This window comes from Balearica regulorum, chromosome 8 (genome assembly GCF_011004875.1).
Source record: "Balearica regulorum gibbericeps isolate bBalReg1 chromosome 8, bBalReg1.pri, whole genome shotgun sequence".
NCBI classification, from domain to species: Eukaryota; Metazoa; Chordata; class Aves; order Gruiformes; family Gruidae; genus Balearica; species Balearica regulorum.
Window position 1 is genome coordinate 41,580 of NC_046191.1, and position 19,420 is coordinate 60,999.

General features: G+C 48.4%; 1 protein-coding gene across 4 annotated transcripts; it reads right to left on the reverse strand.

Annotated features, from left to right (window-relative positions):
• Positions 1–9,728: 9,728 nt before the first annotated feature.
• NAA20 (N-alpha-acetyltransferase 20, NatB catalytic subunit) lies at positions 9,729–19,039 on the reverse strand. 4 transcript variants are annotated; one of them, XM_075759093.1, is made up of 7 exons: positions 18,565–19,006; positions 18,341–18,365; positions 18,153–18,243; positions 16,193–16,328; positions 15,049–15,194; positions 12,114–12,201; positions 9,729–9,957 (listed from the first exon to the last, which is right to left on the reverse strand). In XM_075759093.1, the coding sequence occupies exons 1-6, from the start codon at positions 18,615–18,617 to the stop codon at positions 12,116–12,118; spliced, it is 537 nt and encodes a 178-aa protein (XP_075615208.1). In that variant the 5' UTR covers positions 18,618–19,006; the 3' UTR covers positions 9,729–9,957; positions 12,114–12,115. The 4 variants fall into 4 exon arrangements, with proteins under 4 accessions (XP_075615208.1, XP_075615212.1, XP_075615213.1 ...); XM_075759097.1 differs by lacking the exon at positions 15,049–15,194 and having other exon boundaries at positions 18,565–19,039; XM_075759098.1 differs by lacking the exon at positions 9,729–9,957 and having other exon boundaries at positions 11,862–12,201; positions 18,565–18,731.
• Positions 19,040–19,420: the final 381 nt, after the last annotated feature.

Consider the following 19,420-nt stretch of genomic DNA (forward strand, 5'->3'; position numbering starts at 1 on the left):
CAGACACGGCGGCAGTCCTTGCTCGTGGCACCTAAGACACCAAGAGACACAAAATAACTCCTACGTTGGTGAGGAGTCACCGCTCCCACGATCGCCCTCGCCGTTCCTCCGGCTCACCTCAAATGGGCATCCGGTTCCAAAGGTGGCGGCACAGCACCCACAAAACCAGAGCGAAATGCTCAAACAAGTTGCTGTATAGTGCTGTGCTATTAGACACTGACAAATGACTCACCTTCTCAGACCGCTCGTCAGCACATGGCTTCTCCCCTCCGAGGCTCCCTACGGCACCTGCAAAAAAAAGAAAACAGCACGAGGCACATGCTGAGACACTGCCCAAAACTGTGGCTTACCCGCACTGATTCCTACCTCCCCCTCCTTGACCTTAGCCGCTCGCTCACTTGGCCTCCACCATATTGGGCTGCCATCCTTGCGCCACACCTAGGAAAAATAAACAAAGGATACCTGAATGTTAACCAGCAATGCAACACCTGAAAAATAACTGCTGTACTTCTGCCCGCTAGTCACTGCTCACCTGGCCCGAGTCATCTCCTGTGTCCATATACTATGGGGCCAATATCCAGCTTTGCACCTTCAAAAAAAATCCCAGAAGTCTTAATGGAGTCATATAGCCACCAGTCACGTCTTCCCTCTGACGCCACTGGCCGACCGACCTTCTTATGGGGCGCTCCACTCCCCTGCTGCTCTTTGGTGTGCATCTTGTCTCTGTGCATCTGAAAAAACCCCAAAATAATTAAACACATCACCCAGATGCTGAGTGAGAGCCAAACAACTCCAGAGCTCTTGTTTCCATTTAGGAATACCATCCAGAGCCCAAACTACACACCCCCATTAAAAGACACCCCCAAACAGACAAGCCTTTGACACTTTGGAGGTTCAATCTGCTTTCAGTACCCCTAACTGCCCCTCCCAGGGGACTCCCATCATCTCCACAGCACACTATGGAAATGATGCTCCATACGGCCTGCTGACAGCTGCTCGACCCAAGGCAACTATGCTACCTTTGCCCAAGCAGTCTGGCCGTATTGACACACTAACTGTACCCTTATTGCTATTCCACCCAACTCTGACTCAACAACCCAGGCAAAGCAGCTCCACACCCAAGACACACACACGGACCAAGACTACACAGAACGCTACAAACATGATTCACAAATGAGAGAAAACTCTCAGCGAGAAAAAGGATTCCCGGACCAGAGAGGCTGCCGAGCAAGGCGACCTACAGGGCACGACGCCCAGGCGAGGAAGCTCTGTGGCAACGCCAGAAAAGAATGGATGGAGATGGCCCGTTTTAAGAAGTTACTGTCAAAACCGAGGTGAGGGATGCAGCAAGAAGCCTCTCTTCAAGACCTAAGAATGTAACAATGCAGGGAAGAAGCCTTGGTCCCTGAAAAGGAATGGTTGGAGAGCAGAGCTCCCGATCAGCCTAGCACTAGGCTGCAAAAAGATGACCCGCCAGAAGCTTCCGAGACACAAGAACGATCCACGCCGTAAGCTCGCTAGGCGAAAAAAGAAGCGCCCGACTGGCGCGATGCCGATGAGCGAAGGCATCCGAGAGCCTAGGGATGGCAACCGAGAAGCACGCCGTGCCTCTTGAGCGCAAAGAGGGCGTTGAGACCCAAGGAAGGGCTGAGACGAAGAGGACGAGACACACAAACATAACAGGCTGGAACTGCCTTGCCCGGTCTAGCATCGTGCTGATGAGCGACCCGCTCCCTTTGCCTGCCCAAATGGGACTGCTCCCAGACAGCCCTCTCCTCTACACTAACCTTAAATGCTTCCAAGAACAACAGAACATAACTGCCGTGACCGGTACTACTGCAAGCCTCATCGTTCACTTACCAAAGAAGGTGAAAATAGAAACAGCTTGTGTGTCAGGACCATGATAAAAGACAGACCCCTGGCTGGAGATTGTTATGAGCACAGGTGATATGCATCCTCTTCACCATGAAATTCCATGGAATACAGTCGCTCGAGCCTGTGCTGGAAATAAGTGCCTAGTCCGTGTCTCTAAGTAACTGTGACATCCAGATGGACGGTGAAGGGATTGATGCAAAAATTAAGTCAGGGAATAAAGACAGCAGAAGGTACAGGGAAGCAGAGACTTTCGGGTTCAGGAGGGTATACTTTGACCTACCCCATGCTTTGCAAGATGAGACTCTTCTGACTTTCGGCTCCGCTTGTGGCCGTGCTGAGGGCCGGACAGCTTATACCACACATCTCGGTATTGTTGTACCTCTGGTTGGCTGCGATGAGACTGAGCTAGAAGAGACCTCGGTGGCACCCAAATCCAATGGTAAAACTTATCTGAGAACAGGTGATGAGCCCTCCTCTTTCACAACTGTCCCTTGGTCCCAAAACTTTAGAAACTCCTTCTCTTCTCCTGAACTCTGAGAAGGAACCCCACTCCTTCCTGACAGCTCTTTCCTTGTATTCGCACCCCCGAACCGCCCATGTCGGCCGCTCCTCGAAGCCTTACCCTGTGTTCTGCAGGCAACTCTTGCCTTCTGTCTTCCTGCAAGCTATGGGCCTGCAAAATCAACAGAGTCCCAATGCTTATAATCTACAAGAAGCCTGTAGCGAGCCACAAAGGTTCTAGAAACAACGCAGTACTCCATGGGCAATCAGGAAAAGCAGCAAGTCATCCCATCACCTGAAAGATGCTATACCTTACATGCCTGCTGCTTTCTTGAGAAATGCTAAAGCCACGTGAACAAATACACGCAAGATGCTTACCCTAAACCCCGCTAGATAATCTCATCATTGGTCCTATTAAGAGAAATACTACTGGCAACTTACATAGCTTACAGGAAAACTGGAGAAAAATCCAAGGTTGCATCTTCTGTAAAGTCAGGAATTCCAGTAAAATGCAACAAACCTAGGAAAAAAAAAAGAAATACATGTTATTAAATGATCTTACAAACCTCTGAATACTCAATACAAAAATACTGACCTGAAAAATCATAAATGAAAAAAGCCTCCAAATCTGCATAAAGCATACTTTCTTTTAAATACACTGCTTAACCTTGACGGGTCTCAAGGCTTTTATCTCCGATACATCTACCCAAAGAGCTAAACTGATGCTAAAGCTGCCATTGATAGAAGGACCAGCACAGCACTGATACCAGAGAAGCCTGGAAACAGATTGAGGTCCCTAGCAGCGGCCTGCGGTTCATATACCCTGGGCCCCGCCCACCATCCTTCCCACCATCCCCTGGGAAAGGGGAGGGGCCAACTACCACCAGGCTTAAAAGCGGCTGGAGGAGCTGCAGTAGATTTTTTTATGTGTCTTGAGTTTAGGGCATGTTAAGCGCCAAATAGAGAAAATAGCTCTTGCCGGAAATGGCGATACCTGCTCTTTTGCTGCAACTCCATTGATTGTATTGGTAATGTGACCGGGTATGTAATTAGTTTTGATTTTTCTGGGCTATATACAGAAAAAGATAAATGGTATACTAAATTGTGTGGGAAAGTAGTTAATTAAATGTGATGACAATATTGTTGTTGAAAATTATGTCTGTTAGTTTGCTGTAAAAACCCCAAAATGCTCTGGGCTAACGCATCGTTTTGAGCGAGACCGCACATACTGCCTAATTTCTACCAGAACTATGTTCAGGATAAGACCGAATGACAAAGCCAGACTAGATCCTGTGAGAATCCCTTCTCAAAAATATATCTGGCTGAAGAGTAAATTACTTACTGTAAGTTGTCAATGAACCTCGACGGTCTCTCCAACTGACTCCCTTAAAACAGAACTAGATGAGTCCCAAAGGAGAGAAAGTGCCCGAAAACCATGGAAAATTAGAAATATGCATCAGAAACTCTACATAAATGCCCTTATGAACAGGCAAGTAGCTAGAACAAAATGTCAGCGATATTAACATGCTATTAACAAAATATTGGCGATAATTAACATGCCGCTGTAGTATGGACGCTGTTTTTTGGCACGAATCCGAAACGTAACCCCGTACCAGCTACCGTGAAGGAAACTGACCCTATCCTGTCCAAAACTGGCATGTGCAGAAATGAAATTTTAAAAGTTGCGGTATGGGAAATGCGGGAGGAAAATTAAAAATGGGACGGAAAGCTAGATACATAGAGACTTAAACAGAAAATTTGGAGAGCGATGGAGTAAGGGAAAGACAAGAAAACAATAAAAAACCCCAGATGTCAACATAAAGGTTGTCACAGAAAGAAAACATAATATGGGATGGCATTAAGCCAGGCAAGAAAAAATTTTAAAATGAGGATATGGTAAAAAATAGATGCTGACAAGGAAATATGATTTAAGAAGCGACAGGGTACATGATGGCAATAAATTTAAAAATATGGATAGGGAGCTTGATAAAAGCAGATGTGGAATGAAAATGGAAAAAGCGATGGTGTTTAGAACAAATGGGAAAAAATTTAAAAATGAAGACAGTGAACGGATTAAAGTAGACATAGAAAATTTAAAAAGCAAAGGCATTAAGGAAAGACATGAAAAAATAAAATAAGGGTAGGGTGATGGAAACACACAGAGGAAGCAAATGATAAAAGCAGAGGCATTAAGGAAAGAAAAGGAAAAGTTACAGAATAAGACTAGGGAGAAAAATATGGAGAGACGTAGGAAGAAAATTTCAAAAGCGAAGGGGTACAGTACAGAGGAGAAACAAATAAGGCAGAACTGGTTAAAGCAGACATTGAAAAAATTTTAAAAGCGATGAGGTATAGGGCAGACGGGAAAACAAAAAATAGGGACATCACAGCAAATAAACTTAGATGTAGAAAGAAAATTTTAAGTGCGACAGCTTTAAGGAAAGATGAGAATAAAATAACTAAGAAGGGGGGAAAATAGCACGTGCGCAAAAGTAAAAATTGATGAGGTATGCGACAAAAAAATGGACCGAGTATGGGAAACTAAATAAATGGAGACGTTGAAAATGTTTAAAGCGACCGTGTAGAGGGCAGACAAGGAGGAATTAAAAAATAGAGACGGGGCATCGGATAGAGGGAGATGTAGAAATTTTAAAAGCGATAGGCTACAAGAAATGTGAGAAAGAAGAAAAAGGTAGGAATGGGGATGAGAATAGAAGGAAACATGGAAAGAAAATTTAAAAAGTGGTGGGGTATACAGAAGAAAAGGATGAATTAAAATTTAGGGAAAGGCACACGGATAAAGGGAGTTGTTGAAAGAGAAATTACATAGCAATGGACTACAAGAAACATAGAAAACAATTTAAAATCAAGAAAGGGAGACAGACGTAGAAGGAATTTTAAAAAGCAACTGAGTACAAGAAATAAAACATAGGGATGGGAAGATGCGTAGAGGACAATGTGGAAAGAAAATTTAAAAACTGATGGGATACAAGCAACACAGAAATATTAAAAAAGGGACAGGGAGATGAGTAGAAGGAAACATAAAACTTTAAAAAGTGACTGGGTACAGAGGGAGGAATAAAAAATAGGGAGAGGGAAACAGACTTGTTAAATCTACCAGATGTGAGTTACCCTAGGTTTGCTTTATTACGGCGCCGGATGCACGGGGAAAACGGCTCCACCGAACGTGCGTGCCAGGTGATTACCAATGCACAGGTTATATAGAACCAAAATATACATATTCATCATTTTTCCAAGAAAAGGCAGTCCTATGATAATCATTCCTTGGAATCCACTTCCATATTCTCCTCCCCGTCACGCCTGCTCAGTGATTTGAGTCGGTGGTCCGACTCAGGGGTCTCTGGTGGTCAGCGGCGGTCGCACACCCGTGTTTGCCAGATGAGCCTCTTCTTCTTGCAGGCGTGCGCAGTATCCTTGCCATGGATATGCCTGTCCGTAACAACTTCATAAGATTAATATTCCCGGGCCTATTGTCCGGTTGGGTAGGGACTGTACGTGGAACGTAGCAGCATTGTACCTTGCTGTGGTCAGTTAGCTTCATTATCTATTACCTTGGTTAGAAACCCCTTTCCCACGATTATAGGCTTTGAAACAGTTCTAGGCCTTAAGCAGCTTTCTAGTTAACAAAAGTTTTGTTCTAGCTAAGCTTCTATATCTTTTACAGTTCCCTCCGTTTGTTTTCATTGCATCCCTGCAATTATTTATATCTCCAAGCTACTTGCAATTTTGCTACTATACTAGAAAAACAGGTGATACAACATTGAAAAATCACTATTACACATACAATCCCTATGATTGCTAAGGCTGCTACAGCAGGCACCTTTTTAAGCCACGCAGATAGATCGGGAACCTGAGAAGTTCACCCCGACACGGTATCGGTAAAACCCCGAGATGTATTGTCTTTTTGTACTTGTCGCATTTGAGAATTAATTTCCCAGATTTTATGTACGTCAGTCAATAATTCCCCTGAATGATCTATACACGTGCAATGACTCGCATTTAGCGTTGTGCAAACTCCACCTTGTGATGCTAACATCATATCTAAGGCCGTACGATTTCGTAGGGTAATCGTTGAGAGTTCTGCAATTTCAATTTGCAAGGTGGTTAACCCACGAGCGGTATAGTTTGCCGATTTTTCAATTTCTCCTGATATGTTTAAAATTGCTTTTTCCAGTTCACTCGCTCCTAAAAATGGTACGAACCATTGGAGAAAAAAATGAAATTCTGAGGGCTTTTCTATTAATGGGTTATTGGTCCTTTTAACAGGAGTTAAAAAGGTGTGATGCCAGATTGGAACTTCTATAGTTTTAGGGAGCATTTGTAAATCCAGTTACCGATCCTAGAGTGCAAATTCCTCCCCGATGTGGCGCAAGTGCTTTATAAGCTTTGTCGCTACACGACCGAAATACTCCCGATGCCTTTGGTTCCCTCTGGGCCCAGCTCGAGCGAGATTTAATATGATTAGTTGTGTTACATTTAGTCCGACTTGCCACAAAAGCGTGGTTAAGACAAAACTGCCGAGTCCGACTCTGGGGGGTAACGTCTCTCTACGCAGAGGATGTTATGATATTCATCTAAAGGAGGAATTTTGATGTTTTATATTTGCTCTTCATATTTAGTAATTATAGAGGTATTTCTCCAAAACTTTTCCCAAACTGAATCCTTTGGAATACCAATTAATTCAAATCCACGATCTACAGATTTCGGTAAAGATGCACAAAGCCGACATTGAGTAAAATTCAGATGCTTCGCAAAGGACTTCATTAAAGAAACGTGAGTGTTATTTAACCAAAAAGTTAAACTTCATTTACTTGATCTAGATTTGGTCGTTATTTTGTCAGTATTAGAAATGCCGGCTTGAAAACCCCATGGAAAATCATAATCGTGTGCTACTGGAAAATTCCTAAGCCTACCTTTGATAACGTAATACGTTACAAAAAAGAATGGACTTGTCAGATTCAAATTGAGACAACACCAATCATTGTGTTTACCATCTGTCATTACCCATAAATGATGGCTGACGCACCAGGTTCCCGTTCCTGTTTGCGGCTCGTATGTGTGATATGGGTACATATTCCATGTATAACTTCTTAATGGTTCCTTTCCATTCTCAAGATCTTCCGTCACAAATCCAACACAAAATTCTAGAAAAACATCAGGATTAAAAAAAGGATTCCATACAATCTCAGTATCACTATCTACTACAATATTTTCCCCTTTTGCATTCTTAGCTCCCCAAACTTTACAAAAGGTTTGCTCCCGGACACTAGTACTACTATATTGTATTATGGTGCCATTTGTAAGTACATGTGGTGGGTTGATGCTGGCTGGGGACCAGGTGCCCACCAGAGCCACTCTATCACTCGCCTCCTCAGCAAGGCAGGGAGGGGAGAAAGGAAGATGGAGAAAAACAACCCCAAACTTGTGGGTCGAGATAAAGGCAGTTTAATGTAGCTAAAGCGAAAAGCCGTGCGCGGAAGCAAAGCAAAAAGCAAAGATTATTCTCTACTTCCCATCAGCAGGCGATGTCCGGCCACTTCCTGGGAAGTAGGGCTTCAGTAAGTGTGCCCCTTACTCCAGAAGACAAACAATGTAAAAAAAAAAAAAACCAATGAATGCCCCTGCCCTGTTCCTCCCCTATTCTCAGTTTCTTACTGCTGAGCATGACGTCATATGGTATGGAATATCCCTTTGGTCAGTTTGGGTCAGCTGTCCTACCTGTGTCCCCTCCCAAGATCTTGCCCACCCCCAGCCTGCTGCTGGGGAAAAAGAAATGTTGGAAAGACAGCCTTGCTGTGTGCTGGCACTGCTCAGGAGTAGCCAAAACACTGGTGTGTTATCAACAGTTTGCTAGCTACCAATACACAGCACAGCACCATGAGGGCTGCTGTGGGGAGAATTAACTCCATCTCAGCCAGACCCAATACAGTACATATCTGTATTGCAGGATGAACTTTGTCCGCAAGGTATCGGCAAATACAGCGGCGCGTTGGTTTTCATTCTGTCGGGGAATCTTTATGCACGTGAGTGATGGATTCATGTCTCTTTTCCTTGTACCTTTACAGCATAAAAGGAGGTTAATAACACCATGTAAAGTCCTTGTCATTTGGGCTCAAATCTATTTTTTCCATTTAAAATTCTGTATATACATTTTATCCCCTGGTTGAATATTGTGTACCTGAATTTCAGGTGTTATCCCTTGATACCAATAAGCATGATTTTGTAATTGCAAAAAAAAAGAATTTTGCAAATAAAACAAATATTGAGTTACCTGTTCATCTCCATCCAAAAGGCTTGTTTTTGCTGGAATGTAAGTTCCAGGTACTGCTAAAATTCTCCCAAATAAAACTTCTACTGGAGATACACCCACTGGTTGCCTCGATGTGTTTCTAATGTCCCAGAGTACTACATTTAATGCTTCTGGCCACTTCAAGCCAGTTTGTTTACAGGTTGTAGCAGCAAACAACATCCCCAGAGAGGAACTGACAACTGAGCCCTCACCGCTGCCTCTGGGAGAGGGAAACAACCAGCAACTCTTATCCACAGTGACAACTGTAGCTCTCCTGAAGCAGCAACCTCTTCTTCTGGAGGAGCTTTTGGAGACGCCACTGTTTTCTCCAAACTGATGCTAATGACACCAGCATTTATGGTGCAATAAAGTACCTTTGAGGGCCAGCTTGCTGACATGAAGACAGGGTTGGGCAGAGTCTGTGGCTATGGGGGAGGTGCTGGAGCTGGGAGCAGCTGTGTGGGATAACCAGATCTAGAGCATGTTTGTTGAGGTGAGAGGCAGACAGTGCCTGTTCCAAAGGGGGAAATGACACCTGCCGGCACGCACTGGCAAACGCTGTGTATCAGCCGTGAGACTACAGCTCCATATATGCCGCGGGAGGCAGCCTTCCGTGCTTCCCGACCCTGCGGGGACACCGTCCCGGACCCCCCCGCAGCCACCTCTGACTCGGACGCCCGTCGGCTCCGGGCAGCCCCCCTCCCCTCTGTGACACGGACCCTGCCGCCCCCCCACCCCTCCTCGGGGCTTTCCCCAGGACTCGCGCGCCCATCCCTCTGCCCCGCTCACCTTCTCCCTCCGTGCAGCCGCAGCCCAGCGACGCCTCCACTCCTCCCTTGGCTCACAGCAGCCCCTGCAGGCCGGCAGCCCCTTACCGGGAGGGGCCGTGGCCATCAACCTCACTGCCCGCACCTGGGGCTCCTCCAGCCCCAACCCACAGCTGGAGCCCAGCAGGAACAGGGGGCCATCACCTGACCTCCTCCCCTGCCCTCCATCACAGCCCCTCACCGCGTGCAAAGGAAGCGCAAACACAGCCTGGAGGGCAAAAGAGACCGCAAGCCTTTATTCGGTCACGCGCGGACCCAATCCCGGGAGCGACTCTCCGCACCGGGGCACGGGGCCCGGCCCTGGGGCACCTCGGCTGTCCTACCCAGAGCCGCGCTCGCCGGTCCAGCATGGAACGGACGGTCGGTCCGTCGGGCTCCTGGAGAGCTGGGCTGCCGTGCAGAGGCGGAGGCCGCCGCCCAAACCGAGGAGCTGGCTGCAGGACGCTAGAAGAGAGGAGAAAAGTGGCAGCCAGCTGGATGGGGAGCGAGAAAGCACGAGGCAGGGAAAGGGACGGCGAGCAAAGGACAGGGCCAGGGAGCCCGACAGAGAGGGAGAAAGAAGCGGCAGGGAGAGAGGAAGAAAGGCAGCGGGGAGAAGAGGAGGCAGCGGGACGGCGACCGACAAACGAGGACGGGGAGCGGGACAGAGAGGCAGAAAACGACCCCGGGCGGGCAGCGCCACGGAGAGGGAGGAAAAAAGAATAAGGGCAGGGAGCCGGACCGAGAAGTACGGCGAGGAACGGCGGCACGGGGAGCAGGACAGAGCAACAGAGACCAAAAAAAGGAAGCGGGAGCGTGAGAGAACCGGGCTGGGGAGCAGGGAGAAGGACAGATAAAAGGAGAGAGCAACAGAGGGAAAGAGGACCGGGGAGCGGGACGCCGGGGCAGAGTGAGAAAAAGAGGGGCAGCGAGCAGGACAGAGCGGTAGAGGCAGGAGGAGGACAGAGGGATAGAGAGAGACAAAAGAGGGAGACGAGGACTGGGCAGAGGGGAGAGAAGGACAGGGGCGAGGAGCAGAGACACAAAGGTGCCAGGAAAAGGACAGTCAGATGGAGCAAGAAACAGGGTCGGGGAGCAGGACAAAAGCACAAAGAAAAAGGAGAGGCAGAAGGAAGGATAAAGATGGGGACAGGGAGTGGGACATATGGAGAGGAAAAAAAGTAGGATGGAGAAGAGTGGAGAGGGATTGAGTAAAACAGAGAGAGATGCCGATTGGGAGAAAGAGCTAGAGAAGGTAAAAATAGCGATAGGCTGGAGGACCTGCATCTGACCACCTGTCACTCTTCACATCTCTTCAACGGCCTCAAAAATGGGACATGGCACAAGACAGAGAAATGGGGAAGTGAAAGCAAAGGCACAGAAAGCTTTTTAAAAAGAAAAAAAAAGAAAGAGCAAAACGGCGATGGGAACGGGATAGGGATGAGGAGCAGACAGAACAAGAGCGCAACAAGAGGAATGATATTGGACAGAAAGCGAGAGGAAAAAAAGGGACAGAAAGCCAGATATAAGGATGGAAGAAAACCAGGAACAAGCCCTAGTAATTATTACACAGTGTGGCTAATTAAAATGTAAATAATCTACCATCTTGAACATAACTGCTTACCATTGAGGCTTAGCCTGTATCTCGTCTAAGTCAGCATCTGTTTCTTGGCAGGGTACACAGGACTATAAAACCCAAGATAAAACATGGACGAGAAACATGCTTACAGGAGTAAGCTAAATAGGTTATGTGCACAAGATTTGATATTGCTTAGTCTTAATCCTAGCTTGTACAGTCAATTAATTCTCTGATCCCTGAATTTCATTTCTGCAAATTCCACATTTATCCATGCTTCTCCATTAAAAAAAATAAATTGCATTATCTCAGTGTCAGATATAGGGTTGTTTGAAGATGCTGTGAACATAAGGAGAGACTTCTCTTTTGCAGGTTCTTCAGAAACCTTATGTTGACCTTGAAATTGAGTAAGAGGAGTATGAGAAAACATGAAATCTTTACTGGAAATTACTTCAGCAGACACAGCATGTTAAGGTATGTATAGGTACCCAGAACATAGAATTGGTCTTGAATCTGGTTCACAATGGAGAAAAAGCCTCGACTGCTTTGCTTGTCTGGCTTTTTCAAAACAACAGTTCAGTCCCATGCTTGTGCCAAGAAGAGGGGAAAGGCATTTCTACATTATGTATAACAGGTTTATCTTCTATGCAAGTATTAATACATTGCCTTCCCCTGCTGTGTTTCTTGGGTATTGTACAGTATTTCCATTGGTTATGAATAAATGCGTTTGAAGGGGTTTTACTGTTATTGACTTCAGGTATTTTTGGTTTGAAAGAAACCCAAGAAAACACCATACAGGAGGTAATTCCATTTTATTAGTCTCTGAATTTCCAATATTTGAAAGAAAAAAATAATAGGGTGAATGCAGGAGTACGCAACCATTATCAATAGAAGCAGCATTAGTAAGCTTCTCAACGTTGCTTTTTGGTATCTCATGGGGAAAAACACTGAGCCTAAAATTTCTCATCACTCATGTAAGTTCTTAGAGGCTGGGAGGAGAAAGAACCCGACACTCTTGCTAAGTTCCCTGAGAATCACAACTTACAGTTACTCAATGTCTTCCGGTCTCACAGGATGAGGCAAAGGTACAATTGATTTCTTCTCCGCATCTCTGGACAGAGCTTTTCTCATATCTGTGGCAAAACAACAACAAAAAAAAAGCTATTCTAAGACGACAGTCATTGCACAAAGCCACGTTCAGGGAATTCTCTATTACAATAAGGTCATTTCTAACCCAGAAGATTTCACAGAATCATAGAGTATCTCAAGTTGGAAGGGACCCATAAGGATCACCGAGACCAAGCCCCTGCTCCGCGCGGGACCACCTAAAACTAAACCGTGCGACTAAGAGCATCGTCCAGACCCTCCTCGAACTCCTGACGGGCTCACTGGCTGCGACCGCTTCCCTGGGGAGCCTGTTCCGTGACTGACCGCCCTCTCAGTGAAAAAGCCTTTTCCCAACGTCCAGTCAGAACTTCCCCTCACACAGCTTCGTCCCATTTCCGTGGGCCCTATCGCTGGTCCCCAGAGAGAGCGGAGGTCAGCGCCTCCCCCTCCACCGTCCCCCTCGAGGAAGGCGTAGACTGCGACGAGGTCACCTCTCAGCCTTCTCGTCTCCAAGCCGAACAAACCAAGCGACCTCGGCCACTCCCCCGAAGTCTCGCCTCGGAGACCTCTCACCATCTCGGTCGCCCTCCTCCGCACACGCTCCAAGAGCGTCGTTCGGCGGCACCGCTCTCACCTGGAACCTAACGCTGCACGTAGCTCACCTGAGCGGAAAGGAAACAACAGGCTAAAGGGACAAATACACGATTTAAGGCATCTGCAACAACGGCAGGTGTCTGTCCGTAGCCCCTCTATTTCACAGCGCTCCTGCGTATCAAAGGAAGAGTGCGAGAACAGACAAGATACACAGCCTGGCCACGTAACCCTTGGGGAGGATGGCGAAAGGAGAGAAGGTCCAGAAAGAGGAAGCGGCTGGTACTTCACTTTTGGTAACAGAATTAACATCAACATACTTCACCTCCACATTCCTTCCCTTTGAAATTGAAAACACCCCCCAATTCCCTGCCACTGTTGACCACCGACACTTGTAAATTTCTAGCGAGACACCTCAGAAAAACAAAGTTTCAAGTCCCTGGCTAGGGGAAGAAACCAGGCAAGCGCCCCCATTCCCTCCCCCGATAACGCTAGCAAAAAAACCAGCCACTGGGGGGGCCCGAGCATTCCTCCGAAAGAAAAATCAGGTGAGAAACCGCATTTTTATTTTCAGCTTACCTAGAGGATAAATGTCATAGAAGCATAGAATGGTTTGGGTTGGAAGGGACCTTAAAGATCATCTAGTTCCAACCCCCCTGCTGCGGGCAGGGACACCCTCCACTAGACCACGTTGCCCAAAGCCCCATCCAACCTGGCCTTGAACACTGCCAGGGATGGGGCCTCCACAACCTCTCTGGGCAACCTCTGCCAGTGCCTCACCACTCTAACAGTAAAGAATTTCTTTCTAACATCTAATCTAAATTGACCCTCCTTCAGCTTAAACCCATTACCCCTTGTCCTGTCACTACACTCCCTGATAAACAGTCCCTCACCATCTTTCCTGTAGGCCCCTTCAGGTACTGGCAGGCCGCAATTAGATCTCCCCGGAGCCGCCTTTTCTCCAGACTGAACAATCCCAACTCTCTCAGCCTGTCCTCATAGCAGAGGTGCTCCATCCCTCCGATCAGCTTCGTGGCCCTCCTCTGGACTCACTCCAACAGCTCTATGTCTCTCCTGTCCTGGGGCCCCCAGAGCAGGATGCAGTACTCCAGGTGGAGTCTCACCAGAGCGGAGTAGAGGGGCAGGATCACCTCCCTCGACCTGCTGGTCACACCCCTTTTGATGCAGTCCAGGACACGGTTGGCTTTCTGGGCTGCAGGCGCACACTGCCGGCTCATGTTGCGCTTCTCATCAATCAATACCCCCAAGTCCTTCTCCTCGGGGCTGCTCTCAATCCATTCCCCGCCCAGCCTATAGTTGTGCTTGGGATTGCGCCGACCCACGTGCAGGACCTTGACCTTGGCCTTGTTGAACTCCATGCGGTTTGCACGGGCCCACCTCTCCAGCCTGTCAAGGTCCCTCTGGATGGCATCCCTTCCCTCCAGCGTGTAGACCACACCACACAGCTTGGTGTCGTCAGCAAACTTGCTGAGGGTGCACTCGATCCCACTGTCCATGTCGCCGACAAAGATGTTGAACAGTGCCGGTCCCAGTACCGACCCCTGAGGAACGCCACTCGTCACTGGTCTCCACTTGGACATTGAGCCGTTGACCACAACTCTTTGAGTGCGACCATCCAGCCAACTCCTTATCCACCGAGTGGTCCATCCATCGAATCCATGTCTCTCCAATTTAGAGACAAGGATGTCGTGCGGGAGAGTGACAAATGCCTTGCATGAGTCCAGGTAGATGATGTCAGTTGCTCTTCCCTTGTACACCAATGCTGTAACCCCATCATAGAAGGCCACCAAATTTGTCAGGCACGATTTGCCCTTAGTGAAGCCGTGTTGGCTGTCACCAATCACCTTGTTATTTTCCATGTGCCTGAGCATGGTCTTCAGGAGGGTCTGCTCCATGATCTTGCCAGGCACAGAGGTGAGACTGACCGGCCTGTAGTTCCCTGGGTGTTCTTTTTTTCCCTTCTTAAAAATGGGGGTTATATTTCCCCTCTTCCAGTCAGTAGGAACTTTGCCGGCTGTCTTTGTAGTTGATTTTGCCACAGATGCTACAAAATGTGTAAACTGCAAGATTAAGTTTTGTAACTGATGTAAGATTCAGTATGAAAAGCTACCTAAAGGAGTACACAAAGTCCCATTCATCAACAATTATCTGACCCTGTTTCATATTAAAAAGAAAAAAAATTAAAAAAATCACACAAACAAGCCCAGGAACCCTCAACATGAGAATCTTTCCATTCAATTGGAGGCAGAACACGTACTTACCATATGCATCTTCATCTGGCTCTCCACTGCTAGCAGAGTAGTACTCTAATACTGTCCGGTACACGCTGTAGCCTAGCTGCTTATACATATTTACCGCCACCTGATTTGATACTCTCACAAAGAGATCGACGAAAAAGCCACCCTTTCTTTGAAAAAATAAAAACCAAAAACACATCGTAAGAAATGGTAGGTGAATGTATTTCTAAATCATAACCCACAGCTTGTAATCAGACCAAGAGCAGCTCTGACAATGCAATACACTCATCAAACATCTTTCACACCCGGAATAACAGACGTACTCCTTTACCACGGGACAAATCCAGCACAGGGACAAATTTCATGCTGTTTTTGTCACACAACCATTCTTCTAGACCAGCCAGCGGGTTCAGAATTAAGGACAGGATAAGCTAAACACTCACACAAGCCTCATATCCGTAAGAAATTATTTAAAAAAATATATATCCACATTTTAGATTGTATTGGCTATGGGACCGCCTCCTTCAAAGTGTGTGTAGGGGGGGTGTGAGGTGTGGAAATCGGTCACAAAATTCAGTTGCCTAACGGGAGGCGGCCCTTCTCCTCGCAAGGCAAACGTTTCAAAACATCGCACTCTTTTCCGATGTTACCAGCTGGCACTGGGGTTGCCCTACCAGCACGAGTCGGGGACGTCTCCCTGTGGGTCCACGCGATGCTAAATTAAATATTCTGCAAGTAACCGAGCAGGAGATGGAAAGTAAGCTAAGATACTCTCTGCCGTACAACATTTGCTCAAGATTGTCCCTGAGGGAATTGCACAAAGCCCACGATTGCTGAACCGGTACGTCGGGAAACGGCGCCGACGTTTCGCCGAGCTCTTCTCCTGTCAAGAAGAGGACCTTTCATACGGTATCCCTACTGGCGTTCTGCCTACTTTCGGCTCATGCTGGCAGGTCAGCTTCCAGAGAAACCCTGAGATTTCAAACCACCGAGCAACATTCACGATTCTTACTCTCTGACTACGAGGAATTTCAGCGAATCAGAACGCTACTTAGAGCGACACTCCGGGCCTGTTTCACTGCAAACCAAATATCTAAGCCACGGACCGGGCGTCGGTACAAAAATTACTTTAAATTTAAATCTTTTAAAAGACAAGCACAGTACTCACTTTTCTGAAATTTCTTCCAGTAGTTCCATCAATTTAGCGGCCAAACCCAGCCGTCGAAATTCTGGTGCAACAGAAAGAGCAGTAACATGTCCGTGCCATTCTTCCCTGGCCACAGAGCCTTCTGCTTTACCCATTACTGTGAACATACAGAGCATCAGGGCAGTAGCACCTTTGGAATAATGCACCACCTTTACAAAAGGACCAAGCAATGTATAAACAAACATTGCAATGACGGTGGTAAAGGCTCAAACAGGGTTTTCTACGTTGTCACTCTGTGATTCAGCAACCATTAAAAATGTCATTTTGCTCAAGTATAGCAGTAGTTTCTTGAGTAGTGTAAAACAAAAAAAAAAAATTGCAAATTTATTGTTTTGGGCATGACTTCCAAATGCATGTTTTAAGCAACTCTCATGAGTCTTTGAGCAGAATTCAGGATCTGATTAAAATAATAAAATAAATAATGGAGGAATGGAGGGCTAGAAGCCCAAAACTAACTCACCAGCCTGGCAACTATTTGAGACTTTCGGTGACTATGGGGGAGTAGAGCTTGGCAAGCTTTGCCAATCTGGCCATAGAAAGCTAATGGCCTGCAAACACAGTATGTTTAAGAAAAAAAAGAAAAAAAAAAAAGAGGGGAATGTTTTTTTAAGGGCTTCTTTGCAGTTCCTCTCCTTTCTACACAGAGCCAAACCAGCGTTAGTTCACTAACAAACATGCACACCTCCACACAGTACTCTCATAAACATCACAGTCACTGCTAATAAGCAACTGATGTGGCGAGTACGGGGAAACCTTTTGTACAGCAAATGCTTTAAGCTTTGCTATGTTAAACACTTCTATTTCCGGGGTCCCTGCAACAAACCTTATTCTGCCCCCAGTCCCCCACCCCCCAACAAAAGAGAGAAAAAAACCTGGAAGGAATAAACAAACCAACAGCTCTATTTGGAAGGATTTCAGGGGGGTGGGGGGGTGGGGATGGGGATATTCCACAGCAAATAAGCAAATGACATTCCAACCCAGAGCTTTCCCTTACAGGACAATGCAAAACCCAAGCCCAGCATTTTTACTTACTTATGACTGACAGTGTGTGGGATCAGAGCGGAGTGTAGGGACTTAATTCCAGGATTACAGAAACATTTGTATGCATAGGTTCACCTGTACAAACCCTGAGTGGACGTTACGACCGTCAAGACTCCTTGCCACGCTAGGAACAGCAAACCAAAAACTACTGCTATGAGTCCTACGTAACATGGAATCATAGAATAGTTTGGGTTGGAAGGGACCTCAAAGCCCGTCTAGTTCCAACCCAGGCCATGGGCAGGGACACCCTCCACTAGCCCAGGTTGCCCAAAGCCCCATCCAACCTGGCCTTGAACACTGCCAGGGAACCAGGGGCAGCCACAGCTTCTCTGGGCAACCTCTGCCAGGGCCTCAGCACCCTCACAGGGAAGAATTTCTTCCTCATCTAAATGTGCCCTCCTTCAGCTTAAAGCCTTTCCCCCTTGTCCTGTCACTGCACTCCCTGATAAACAGTCCCTCTCCATCTTTCCTGTAGGTCCCTTTTAGGTACTAGAAGGCCGCAATTAGATCTCCCCGGAGCCTTCTCTTCTCCAGGCTGAACAACCCCAACTCTCCCAGCCTGTCCTCACAGGAGAGGTGTTACAGCCCTCTATCATCTCCGTGGCCTCCTCTGGACTCGCTCCAGCAGCTCGGTGTCTTTCTTGTCCTGGGCACCCCAGAGCTGGATGCAGTACTACAAGGGGGTCTCACCAGAGCAGAGCAAAGACATCCTTAGACATTTATAAAATGGGAAGATGCTCCATAACGCTCCTCTTCCCTGTTGGGTATTTGGAAAACGTGAAGGCTAAGAAAAGCTCCCGCGTTATAATCCCCCAAACGTGCAAGGCAGTAAGACGGACACACTGGAAAAGCCGGCGCCGCGGAGGCACACCACACTCACTGTAACCCATCAGCTCCCCGCCTGGCGCCTCGGCGACAATGAAATACTCGGGCCAGTGAGCCAGGTACTGCAGGTAGAAGGGTATCCCGTACTGGGGCGCTCAGTTAAGGAACAAGCTATGGTCGCCAGGGCTGCCGCCGCCCGCGCTAGGCCCCGCGCGTCGTCGCCGGCGGCAGCGGGAAGGATACGGTCTCCGTCAGCGGGTCCAGGTTGCTGCGGGAGGAGAGCAAGGCTCACCACGGGCCCGGGCCCCCCCAGCCGGTCGGCCGGAGGGAGCCCCGAGCTGCCCCGGGGGAAGGGGAGCGGCAGCGCCTTGAGGAAAGGGGGAGCCCCTTGCGTGCGCCCATGGGCCGAGCGTGGCGGAGAGCGAGCTCGGGGGCGGGAAGGGGAGAGAAAGGCGGCTGGCGCTTACATGTTGTTGAATCGGAAGAGATCGTCGCAGGTGAAGGCGCGGAGGGTCGTCATGCTGATACTGCCGCCGCCACCGCCGCCCCGGAACCGCTCGCGCCGCCCAAGGGCCCCTTCCGCCACGGAGAGGCGGCAGCGGAAGCGGAGCGCCCCGGCCGCGCCGGGCCAGCAGCCGCCGCGGGCCCTACCGGTAGAGGCGGCGGAGGGGCTGCGGCTGGATGCAGGAGCCGAGAGCAGCAGGCGGGCGGCTGGGAAGGCTCAGCCCGCCTGCGGCAGAGCGAGGAGCAGTGGGGCCGGGCCAGTGGGGCTGCGGTGCCGGGGGGCGCTCGGAGCCTGGCTCCGGGGTGCAGGGAGAGCGTGTGCGGCGCCCGAGGAGAGCTCCGTGGCGACCCCCAGGCGGGACGGCTCCACCCCAAGCACACGTACAGTCCGACACTGCACACAACGTGACCGTAACGTGCAAGAACGCCGCACGCAAAACAAACAACTCGCGGAGGAGGGAAGATGCTGCCGGACAAGAAGTCCTACGGTGCCGCGACATGTGGAACGTGCTCTACGGCAGATCTCGGAAATGCAGTCAAACGCCACGGTTTGTGACAGAAAGTTTCTGTCAAAACTGGGATGGTTGGTGCCCAAGAAGCCGTACTCTCCTGCGACCGCCTCTGCTTTAATACCCACCCGGTGCCTGCCCCTCCCACACCTCCAGCACAGCCCCAGAGCAACCCCTTAACCCACTCCCCTGTGACCATCCCCAGGGTTTCCCACGGGCCTCCCACCCTGTGCAACGCTCAGGCCTGATCCAAGGCTCCCTCCGCACTACTCCCACTCAACAGTGAGCTCCCCCTGATGCTGCTGGCACA